This window comes from Crocodylus siamensis, chromosome 5 (genome assembly GCF_052110815.1).
Source record: "Crocodylus siamensis isolate JL-2025a chromosome 5, ASM5211081v1, whole genome shotgun sequence".
In the NCBI taxonomy this organism is placed as follows: domain Eukaryota; kingdom Metazoa; phylum Chordata; order Crocodylia; family Crocodylidae; genus Crocodylus; species Crocodylus siamensis.
In genome coordinates, this window is record NC_143399.1 from 173,472,627 (window position 1) to 173,484,773 (window position 12,147).

The 12,147-nt window shown below is 44.4% G+C and overlaps 1 protein-coding gene across 18 annotated transcripts in view; it reads right to left on the reverse strand.

Moving 5' to 3' along the window:
* ADAM22 (ADAM metallopeptidase domain 22) overlaps positions 1–12,147 on the reverse strand; it is a 228,739-nt gene extending 216,592 nt beyond the window's left edge. For 15 of the 18 annotated variants that reach the window (XM_090047165.1, XM_090047164.1, XM_090047163.1 and 12 more), the window contains exons 1-2: positions 11,920–12,147; positions 11,619–11,779 (exon numbers count right to left, since the gene is read on the reverse strand). In XM_090047165.1, coding sequence (XP_089903291.1) covers positions 11,619–11,779; positions 11,920–11,998 — 240 coding nt within the window. In that variant the 5' untranslated portion in view covers positions 11,999–12,147. The remainder of the gene's footprint in view (positions 1–11,618; positions 11,780–11,919) is intronic. The other 3 variants (XM_090047147.1, XM_090047155.1, XM_090047156.1) reach the window with 3 other exon arrangements.

Genomic DNA, 12,147 nt, shown 5'->3' on the forward strand with positions numbered 1-12,147 from the left:
CCAGGAGTTTGTGGCTATTACTCCTGGATTTCCCCAAGAGTGCCCTGGTGAATAGCTGTGCACCAAGCCCTTGATGTATTCCCCTGATGTAGTGGTAAGCTGCTATCAAGTCCCCTCTCAGCCTTCTCTTTTTTAGGCTGAAGAGGCCCAAGTCCCTCAGCCCTTCCTCGTATGGCTTGCCTTGCAAGTTTCTGATCAATCATACGGGTGGCTCTTTGTACTCTGCCAAGCTTTCTCACATCCTTATTGAAGTGCAGCACCCAGTAGCAAGTCTTCTTACAATGTATCATAGATAACTGAAACAATTCATAGGACTTTCATTTAAGGGCCAAAGGACTTTCATTTAAGGGCATCTGAAACTTATTTGGGTTAACATGGATAGCCTACACCGGAGTGGGCAACTATTTTGGCCCCAGAACAATTTAGGGAGTTTTAGTGAGCTGTTGTGGGCCAGGTCAGCACCCCCACGCCCATGTAACAGCTCACCAAAAATCCCTAAATGGCCCCTATGTGGGTCCCAGCCAAGGAGACCCCAGGATCACCAGGCAGTGACAGTGAAAGCATAGGACCTATGACAGAGCTACAATCTGCTCCTCACATACCCCCGCCCAAGGAAACAACACCCATCACAGGGACATGCAGGGAGTGGGTTGTGGCTCTGCCCTGGGCCCCAGCCCCACGCTGTCACCACACCATGATTCTGATCCCAGTGCCGTCTCTGCCCACCTGTCCCACTCTTGGATGCCACTCCCCACCTGCCCATGGCCCCAACCCAGTGTGGATGGGATGGGGCCATGGGCAGGCAGGTAGTAGAGTCCAGGAGTGGGACAGGCGGGAGAGTGGGAGGAGGGCTAAGGATCAGGACTGTGGGGTGGTGACAGCACTGGGTCAGGGACTGGAGCACAGACACGATCCGCTGCCCTCATGCCCCTGTGAAGGACACTGGTTCTGCAGTGGCAGGGTGTGGGGAATGGATCGCAGCTTTGCCTTAGGCCCCAGCCCTGCATTGTCATTGGCCCATGATCCTGGCCTTACCTGCCCATTCCAGTCCCGTATGTTGTTATCCACCTTCCCATGGCCCCAGCCATATGCCTTGCACACACAGGTCCTGCCCCTGGTGGTAGGTGTGGGGCGCATGATAGCAGGACTAAGTCCAGCAGAGGCAGCCAGAAGGAGCCACCACTAGGGGTGCAGGGAAATGGAGTCTGGTTGCTGCACTTGCCCAGCCCTGCAGCATGCCTGGCAGCAGCAAGACCAGCCACATGTGCGAGGGTCTGTGCTGTCCCCCGTGCCTGGGCCAGATAAAATGCCTTTGCAGGCCAGATTCGGGATGCGAACCATATTTTGCCCACCTCTGGCCTATACAGTTTAAAATGGCAAGATATGTAAACTTTATTACAGGAAACCGATAACATTATCTAGATAGTGACTTCAATGCCTTTTTTAAAAGAAATGATCTTGGGACGGGCAATTCAGTGACTGTCAATACTCTTAAATTTCAAATGGAATCCAACCATTTGCCTCTTTCTATCAAGTTAACTTATTAATCTCTTTGCAGAAATGAATATTCTAAATGAGCTAATGTTGAATAGGGGGAAGCAGTTAAGATATTATGTTTCAACAATATTTCAATAGCCCATTAAAATAATTAAGAGAAAAATTTGAATCTAATTCTTTGGCAGTTGGCTGTGAACTCAAAGAGATCAGGAGTAGCTAAGAGACAGTAAAACTGCAGAAAAAAGGATAGTTTGGTTAGTAGAACATAAAAGGCCTTTAACAAGGAGAGAGGGCCCTTAACACCTGTGAAATGAAGAATGATTAGCAGGAATGAACTATAATATAATGAGCCATTAACTCAAATAACTCCCTAAGTGCTGCCTGAATAGAAATGCCACTACTGCCCTCAGGCAGGTGGTATTAAACTTTGGATGAAGCAAGAAACAAAGGGGAGTGCGACTGTGCCCCACCTTAATTTATCCTTGCTGGACTCTGTCCTGCCCCATATGTACAGTGGCTAAAAGGAAGAGAAAAGAAAGAATCAGCAGCCATCTTACAGCATCTCAGTGTTTCTGTTCTTGGCAGAGAAGGTCAGCTTCCCCACTTATGACCAGAGATCTGGGTTTTCCATTTCCTGGGGGAAAACAGAAAAAACCACAGATTTTCACTTTTAACTGAGAAAAACATGGATTTTTCATTTTAATGGATAAACACGTGGATCTTCCACTTTTGCAAAGAGCTTTCCACAGGCTGGCAGAGTTCTAGCCTACAAAGGGCTGGGGGAAGTGGGAGGAGGATAGGCAGGCAGGAGACACCATGTGCATGTGCACACTCACACATGCACATGACTGCCAGGTGGCTTGGACAGCAGCTCCCGCAGGTACGTCTGGCAGGGGGGAGGGGGGACTGAGGCCCCCATAGTGAGGGAGGGAAGGATGGATGGAGGGAGGAAGAGAGTGAGTTGGGTAGGGCTGGTGCTGGGGCTACTGCCCAGCCAGGGTGATGTGTAGGGCTTGGGGCCTGCGGCCTGGGGCCAGAATGCATGGCCACAGGGCCCCAGCAGAGAGTGGGACAGAGCCACAGGTGGCTCATGTCATCTGGGTGAGGGGGCAGGAGGGTAGGGCTGACTCCCCGCCACTGCATGCACTCCCAGGGGAGAGAGGAGGGTCACAGTGGGCACATGCCACCTGATCTGTGTGTGAGGCAGGGTCAGGTGTGGGCTGCCTGTAGGCTCGGTGCTTCCTGTGCTGCTGCCCTCCCTCTGGGGCCTCTGCAACCCAGCAGGCAGGACTCAGTGCAGCAGGGCAGAGCGGAGTTGGGGAACTCCTTGCTGCTTCAAGCTCCGAGCCACCCTGGCAAAACACTCCCTGCCCACCCTGCAGGACCACAGGTGGCAGTGTTGGGTTGTGACCCTCATTGCTGCCATGCGGATAGGGATGCCTTGCCAGGGTGGTGCAGAACTCCCAGAAGTGGCAATGAGCTTCCTTGTCGAACCCTACTCTGCTGGGCTGCAGGTGCGAACAGGATGGGGAGCCCCAAGCCTGCAGTGGGCAGCCTGCATCCACCCTGCTACACACCTGGGCTCCGCTCTGGCTAGGCCACCCATGGGAGAGAGGAAACTGGGTTCTGCATTCCACTCTGCTGCCTCTTGTAGGTGGCAGCTGGGGCTCGAGCACTCCTGCAGATGGTAAGGGGTTGCAGACCTGGGTCCCTGGCTCCGTAGCTCTGGCAGCTGGAGGCCCCCTGCAACAGGGCTGGGGGAGGCAGGGAGTTATGTGTGGGGAGTGAGGGGCCTGAACTTGCATCCTGGTGAGCAAAGGGGCCAGGGGAAGCTGTGATTTTCCATGATAAACTCAAATATCAAAATGTTTAGGCACTTAAAATGTATTTTATTATAGTAATCAAGGTAAGCTTCCAATTTGCTTTAAAACTGTAACTATATCAATAAAATATTGTGTTCAATTGATACCTAGGTATATAGTGGCATTTCATTTTAATCATGGATTTTGGGGGGTTTTAATCAGAGAATTTGCAATTTTTAATCAGAGAATTTGTGATTTTTAAAACAGAGAAAACCAGGATTCCTGCTTATGACATACACGTCAAACTTGGAGGGCCAATATTTAAGGAAAATCTGAATTTGGTACTCAAGTAAAGATGATAGTTTATGGCGTTTTATGACATTCCAATTTTTTTTTAAGAATCCCAAAAAGAACATTTTTACAAAGTATATTGGTTTAAGTAAAATACATACCTATCAAACATTTCAAAAGTTCTGCTTGCCCTTTGATCTTAATGTTGTTAGGCCTTGTGTGCCATTTATAGTATTCATAACTTGACAGGACAGTAAAGATTCTAATCAAATTGTCTATACAAGATATAAACAATAGAATTGTGATTTGTATATAGCTTTCAAAATACAGTTATAAGGATATAAGAAAACAGCATAAAAATTTAAGGCAAAAATAGAAGCTGTAGGCTGCATCTCAGGATCTGTGCAAACAGCTCTCCAGAGTATAAATGTGGATCACAGGAAGAGTGACCTAAGAGTTCGGTCTTCCTCGGACAGTGATCATGTATAAAAATAATTACTGGCATTTCTTAACATCCAGGGCAGGTTTGTAATAACTTTATAAGAACCAGTCTTTTTTTTTTTTAAATTGGGGGGGGAAGGTTCTATCAAAATCTATTAAGATTTACCATCACAAAAGTATAGCAAAGGTTTTAGAAATAAGCAATGATAAACTAAAGGCTAAGATGCTATTTTCCAGTCCAGTGTCCACTACATATGGGTCAATTTCTGGTCCTAGTTGCATCAGAATACAGGTAGTCCTCGGACTTAGAATACAATTGGTACCTGAAAACCACATCTTAAGTCGAAACATTGTAACTCAGAACCAATTTTCTCATAAGAAACAATGCTATAAATGGGGGATTGGTTTCTGAACCAAGGCCCAATACCCTATTTTCACCAAAAATATCCCAGAATGTTGTACTCGATCAATTATAGATGAGTAATATAGTTACATAAATGTATTTATATTGTAAATAGCAATCATATCGATTTGGAAGGACTTCTTTAAGGTGACTTGCAGGACTTTTTGAAAGGCTCTTGGTTGGACTTTTTGAAGGGTTCTTGGCTGGAGTCTTCTCAGGAGTCTTGGCTGCTTTCTTAAAGAAAGTGCCCAAGGAAGTTTGGACAGATGTTCTCCAGGGAAATGAACAACGCACCAAACTTGTTAGCTGGCATGGCGTCACATTGGATCAAGTGTTGTAAAGTCAAAACTGATGTCATAAAGTTGAAATAGGATGTTAATTTATAAATGTTGTAACTCGAAATGTTGCAAGTCGAGGACTGCCTATAAATTGCATGTAAACTTGCTGATTTCACTGAGATGAGAATTTGAGTATACTCCTCTAACTGCTCTGAAAGCTTGCTTACATGGTCAGATTCCAGAGACCTTGCTTATGTCATTAATAGAAAAAGAATCAATCTTAAGAGATGCACAGCTCAAAAAATGAATAGAAAGGCAAGAAGCTGTGGTTTCTTAGGAAACACTGACATGTTGGCCAGTTTATGAATCTAATTTTCATTAAAATGCTCAGCCATTCAAAGTTGAATCTGGTAAAATTACTGGATTTACATCTAACACCATAATTAATTTAACTTACTAAAGAACCGTCAGTTCTATCTCATTCTCACCTTCTATATCAATTTACCTTTTGAAATATTTATAGACATTATATTTACATTCACCACTTCCTTAGTCATCTTTCAAGAAGCAATCTCTTTATAGTCACCTATAACTATATCTAAGTACATGTGGTAATTTCTTTAGAAGGCTTCACACAAAACTGCAGAAAGAGAGAACATAATGGTGGAGTGTTATAAGTTTTATAGGTATAAATTTAGGATGTGGCATGCAAGGCAAATATGCCACAAATGAAAAAACAGAAAGTTTACTGAAAAGACTGTTGGTTGCTTAATACTCTGCTACATTTTTTATCTGTACATTACTCTGGAGAGTCATAGAGAAAGGTAAATATTATCAGCTAGGTCCTACTGACATAGCTCCATCGACTTCACCAGAATCTTGACAATTTACATCATTTCAAACTGTAAACATGATCTAAAATAGATTTTCTTCACACAATCCTCATAACATTAATGAGCCATCAGAGCTGGAAGACAACACTGTTTGTCCCACTGGAAAGCCAGCAATGATCTTTTTTTTCCTATAGTAAAAGTTATTTTTGTTTACAAGCTATCTGAACATTTTCAGTGCAGTATTGTAATAGGAATACTGGGAGACATGAAAGAGATGACAGACAGCAAGTGAAGTCACCAGGGTTGCATTATTCATGCAATTTATCACATAGGCATCACCATCACTTGTGCAATATGTAGGTAGTCATATTTTTTTAATAAATTTTTGCTCTATACAACTTAGCTCAACTCTTCCCAACCTATTTTTTTCCAGAACTCTTCTTAATATTGCAAATATCTGAATAGCTTCCAATGATCACCATTTTCAAAAAAAAAAGAAAAAGGAAGAAAAAGGAAAAAACCCAAACCTGCCAGAAATATTTATTTCACTAACATAGACTGTGAAAGACTTGCCCCTATCTCCCTCATGCATACATCCCAATTTAAGAAGATTTAGAGCTGAGGATGGGGCAGTAGTCAGTGACAGGGTCAAGCACAGGCATCACATGACCCTACAGAGCTGAAAAAAGATTGCTTTATACAACTACAGTAGGTTTGCCCCTGATTGCTAATGAGACACCCAAACTTATTTCTAACTCTGGAAAAGCCTATGAAATTGGATTTTACAGTCGTTGTATATTTATGTCTAGAAAATAATTAATTACATTAATTTTTGGAGTTATTTTTAATTTTTAGTTACAAGTTTTGTCTCCCTTTGAAACCAATTAGTGGTTCTGAAGCTGTATAAAACCATGTTAAGGGATATGTGTTAGCAGAACTTCTGGGGGAAAAACTTTACTAAGGAAAGCAGGCAAAAATCCATGTATGAGATTGGTCCTCAATTAATCTGCAGGAGTTCTTTGAATATATCATTGCCAGGACAGATAAGAGAAAACTCAGTGGATGCTGTATCCTTAGGTTTTACAAGGTTTCACATAAAAAAAACCTAATGGCAGAGGCAAAGAATCGTTAAATAGAAGATTATTAGGGCAATGAACAAAATACTGGACTAAGGACAGGAAATGAAGAAAACTGATAGATGGAAACTTTTCAAGATCAAAATACAATTTTGTCACAATTACATTAATATAAAATAATTGGCTACCATTGAAGATAAGATTTCTGAGACAGCAGAACTGAAGGCAGAACAAATGGGGCATGATCCTGTGAAGTGTTGCTACTCCAGTTTCCATTGAATTTTGTGATAGTTATGGATGTTAAGCTCCTCACATGATCAGATGCTTTGTTCTTCATTATGTAATATGATTTTAAAGGATTAGACTGTGCAAATAGATGGTAATCTGTTTCAAAGCAGAGAAATGTGAAATATGAAAGCAAGAAATCAATCTAGAAGAACACCTGCTAAATAGAACACTCAGTCAGGACGCTCTTCTAGAGAATATTTTGGAATTTTAAAGTGTATAAATAATTCAAACCAACAGCCACCAGGCACAGCTTCAGTACAAAAGGCAAAGTACAATACACTGAGTGAGCAGAGGGGCAGAATACAAACCAAGAAAGGCAATGCAGTTTCTGTAGACGGTACTTGAGTTTGAGTCCTTCTGTGTTACCCGCTTCAGGAAGGGCAGCATTGTCTTGGGAAGAAAGTAGAATACGGCAAGTAGAAAGAAACCAGATTTGGTAAGTGTAAGATACAAGAAAAAGATAAGGGACTCTGCATTATTCTCACTGAGGAGGATGACCCTTTGAAGTATATACAGGTTTTAAAAGTTATAAAAAGAGATCAATAATGTTTATAAAAAAAGTTACTTTCTTAATTAGCTCTAGTGGAATTTAGAAATAAGGATAAGAATTTACAGGTTAGGAAACTGGCAAACTTCCTACACTAACACAGCTTTAGGGGCTACCATAAATCAGAAGGGGCCAGTCAGTAGATGCCACTCCAGTGCCCTTCTCCTTACCCAATCTACTGCTCTCCTTTCTGCTCTGCTTTCTGCTCCCTGCCAAATCTGCCTGTCCCCTCTCTGATCCATGGTGTGCCACATACAGGGTACTGACAGATGTGCAACAAACATTCACTGTTGGATCAGGAGGTGGGTGATCAAGCTCCACTTGGAAATTGATCCAGGGAAAGAGGCTCCATGTCTGCAGCACCTGTCCCCTAGTCCCACCCTATTTCCAAGCTTTCATCCTCAGAGAGCATGGAAAGGGGGAAAGGGAAGGCACGGAGGTCCATTCTGATTTTTTTACCCAGCCTGCTCTGGAGTGGGGGGTGCTCCAATCCACTACCCCAAGGTGGGGAGGGCTCCAATCTACGCACCCCACCCTCCAGCACTGGCTGGGCAACCCCCAGACCCAACTCACTCCTCTCCCTTCTCCCTTCCTCATTCTGAAGACACTGCCCAAAGCAAGGCTGGGCTGCATTTTGCTTTGGAGCACCTTCATCTGAACCCTCATGTAATGAAGGTTCAGACCTGTCTCATGACCAGGCATTTTTAAGTGCTCTGCAGCTGTGCACTTCTGTCAGTTCACAGCTGTACAGCACTTTCAGTGGCCGATTGCACAACAAACCATCACCTATGTCAGCACCCACAGAGGTTACCCCGGCACTTGTGGCATGTGCCGCTGATTGGCCATCCCTACAGTAAATCATTTAAAAGTCCGAAAATGTGAATGATAGGGCTGAACCCACCTTAATTTGCTCCTCTGCATGGATGTATTACTGAACAAAATATTCTTTAATAATACGATCCCATATTATTTCGCAAATATACTTCTGCAGATTTCTTTTATGGCTATTTCTAGACAGTTTAGTATTTATTTTCATAGAAATTAAATCAGAAAAAGGTCCCCAACTCTAACCATTATATGGCCCAGAGACTATTACATGATTAGCAAACGGATGAGATGAATAGCTAAAATCTGACTGTCACAATTGTATGCTAAGGCCAAAGTCCTGCAGACTCTTACAGATGTAAACAAATTGCTCAACAACCACTGAGTCTGAACTCAACCAGACAAAATAAGCTTTTAATCATAACTCAGTCTCCCTACACTAAAGGCAAAAGCTTGTTTAAAACTGTGTGAGAGATCTAGAACACTTTTAAAAAACCTATTCTAGATATGGCCTACAAGTTCAAGATAAATCAACAATTTTATTTAAAAGATATGATAGAATTTTTCTTTACCGTGAAATTCTGAGAGATTAAAATATTTTAAGAATACATAAATAAACAAATAATAAGATAAAGAATTCCTAATCATTGCTATTCCTGGATTGTTTTTCTCCTCCCAAGTCATAAATCATGGTCATTCCCTTCACGCTTCCAGAATACTACTACATAAATAAAACTAACAGTATCAAGGCATGTTGAATTTAGTGTACCATTCCTGCAAAAACGGCACCTGCTTGCAGACCATGAAGTCAACTTTTGGCCAAGTCTCAATTCTCTCATTCACACTGAGGAATGCTCTACTCCACAAATAGTTCCACTGAAATGAAGCACAACTCACAATGAACGAGGAATGTCCTGTGGACTACAGCCATGTTTTCTGGGTGACTAGCAAATCTGAGCCAGTAAAATTGCCATGAAGGTCATCAAATTCACTGTCTATTGTTGATTCCTACCAGCCCTGCCCAATATCTTAACTTTCCTCAATTGGATCCAGTTTACAAGTTGTGCCACCACTTACTCAATAGCCAAGCTGCTCCTTATCGCTCACTAGCTATTTTCTTTGCTCTCTACGTACAATGTATCACAAGTTTAACTATTAGCATTAATGATAAAGATACGTTTTTTTCATTTTAACTTTAATTTCCAGCACAAAAGTCACATGTATAAATTACTTTTCTAACAACTTTATTAGAAAAATATTTCAGGTCACCATGAGTGCATATTATCAATTAGAAAGGTCCACTTCGGTTTGTTTGTATTGGTATAACAATACTCAGCTTTTTGTCTCAGTTGTCTCACTATAAGTTTTACAGGGAGATGGGGTGGACTAAAAAAATTAATTTTCCAAAATAAGTCCTCCCAATCCCAGACTCAAAAGTCTGTGCAGCACAGTCTTCCTTGTGCTAGAGTCTGCACCTCTATGGCTGCCTCTTTGCCTCTACAACAATAGAGTCCATTCAAGAAACTAGGGAAGCATGTTAACCTCCAGCATATGCACAGGTTATAAAAGTTTAAGTGATAATGCTGCAGCTGACCTCAAATCTTAACATTATAGCTTATGTTATTGCCATGTGAATGTTTCAGGGATCTTCAGATGACCTTGAAATATTGAGACATAATTATCTGTTTTGTTTTTTATAAAAATCGCACACATGTTGAAAATATTCAAAGTTGTTGTAAATAGATTACTGTCTTGGACTGAACCAGAAAGACTTATCACTCAGCAAATTCACAAAGAAAGTTAAGTATACAAGTAACTTCATAAAATGTGAAGAAATCATGTTACTAAATCATAGAAAAGAGGGGAAAAATACATAAATTGTCAACACTTCCTTCAAGGCTCATAATAAAAATAAAATAATCAGAGAAAGGGCTTTTTTTCTCCAGTGAATTTCCTTCAGAATTGCCTTCACTGGAGGTTTTCAACAGTAATCTGGATAAGCATTTGAAAGGGGTGACTTAGGTTACAACCTGGATACCTGATTTAGGTGAAGCATTCCTGCATTAATGTAGAGGGGTTGAACCAGATGGCCCTGGAGGTCCCTTCCGGGTAGGGCTATACCATACATTTACATGGAAAAGGAGATGAAGTATTGATCTTGGATTGCAATAAACAACACATAATGCTGTCATAACTTTCTGTTACATTAAGTATAGCATCCTGCTACCATGCTGAACATTAGCTCACACCAAAATAGGCAGTATACTGAAATATACTCAAGTGGAATAAAATTATTGCCATTTAGTATAAGCATATGAGAGAGAAGTATTTCTTTCTCTCTCTCTCTCTCTCCACCTCCCTCTCCCTCACCCACATGTGTTTGTACACTAGTACCTCCACAGTGAACATTTACACCAGGTTTGCAATTTATATTTCAGGCTTGTTTTGTTGATTTTTTTTTCCATTTCCAGTTTTATTTAAAAAACAAAACAAAACAAAAACCAAAAAGAATTGATGTCCATAAAACAAAATATGTTTGGCTTAAACCCTGAGATTGCACCACAATTTCCTAAGAAACTACAAATAAATTATGTTCTCCCTTTTTGGGGGACTTTTTTTTAAATCCCCACCAGCCATTTCATAAGAATCCCCACACTTTCCAAAAAAGAGACCAAAAAAGAGCTTGAGGTCAGCACTGAGAGCCTGCAGGGAGCAGCTCAAGCAGGGGAGGTGGAAGTGGCACTGCATCGACCTGAACCAACCTGGGGGATGTTGCTGATCCCCTTGGGAAAGGAGATCAACTGCTGGCAGTGAAAACATATTAAGATGCATGCTGGCGTTACAGGATATGCCTGGCACCTTCCCCTGAGGACAGCAACCCCCTTTCTCAACCTGGTTTCTCAGCACACGACTTTTTGCACCCAGGCCCTCATAAGGCAGGGGCTGACACCAGTTCCAGGGAGATTCTCGATGGAGACGGAAAGCTCCCCCCCCCCCACCTCACTAAGCGCATCTGTGATCTTCAAAGCAAATGGATGCCTAAGGAGGCAGAGCTCGCGGAAGGCGCGCTCCTCCAGGCACGCCGGCGCCCTGCAGCTGGGGTCGCCGGGTCCTCAGAGGCCAAGGGGGTGTCGCTGGGAGCCCCTGGCCGGGAGGTGCGGCGGCCGACGTGCCGGCCCCAGCGGGCGGCGCTGCGGCGGCAGCCGGGCCCGCAGAGCCCCGGGGAGGGCGGCCCCGCCAGGGCGGACAGCGCGCGGCTGGCGCGGGGAAGGCGTCGCCGGGGCAACAAGGCTCCGCGCGCCGGTCTCCCACCACCCCGGCCCGACCCAGGCCCTACCTGCTGCCCGGCCGCGCTGCCCCTGACGCGGGTGGTGAGCGCGGCGCGCCCGCTCCGCCTGCCATGGCCCGGGCCGGAGACGAGGCGCAGGGGTTTGATGTTCTGCCGCTCCATGAAGCGCTGCCCGGCCCCTCTCTCCATCTCCGTCAACAAGGCTTCTCCTCGGGGGGAAACGCGCACTGTCAAACCGGGCCCGAGCCGCTCCCCGCGCCCGCGCCCGGCAGCAGGGACCCGGCAGCGCGCGGAGCTGTGCACCTCCCGCACCCGCCCGCGCGCTGCAAGGGGCAGCGGGGGAGCCTACCTGCCAGCCCGCGCGGGGCCAGGGAGAAGGTGCCCCAGGCACAGAGCACCAAGGAGAGCAGCGAGGCAGCCGGCTGCATGGCTGCGTCCTTCCCGGCCGCAGCGGAGCCTCAGCGGCTGGCGGGCATGGTGGGAGGCGGCGGCGCGGAGCCCCCTGCCCCTGCCCTGCGCCTTCTGCTGCAGCCGCCGCCGCCTCAGTGCTGCATTGTGCTCCGCTGCCTTCCCTTCG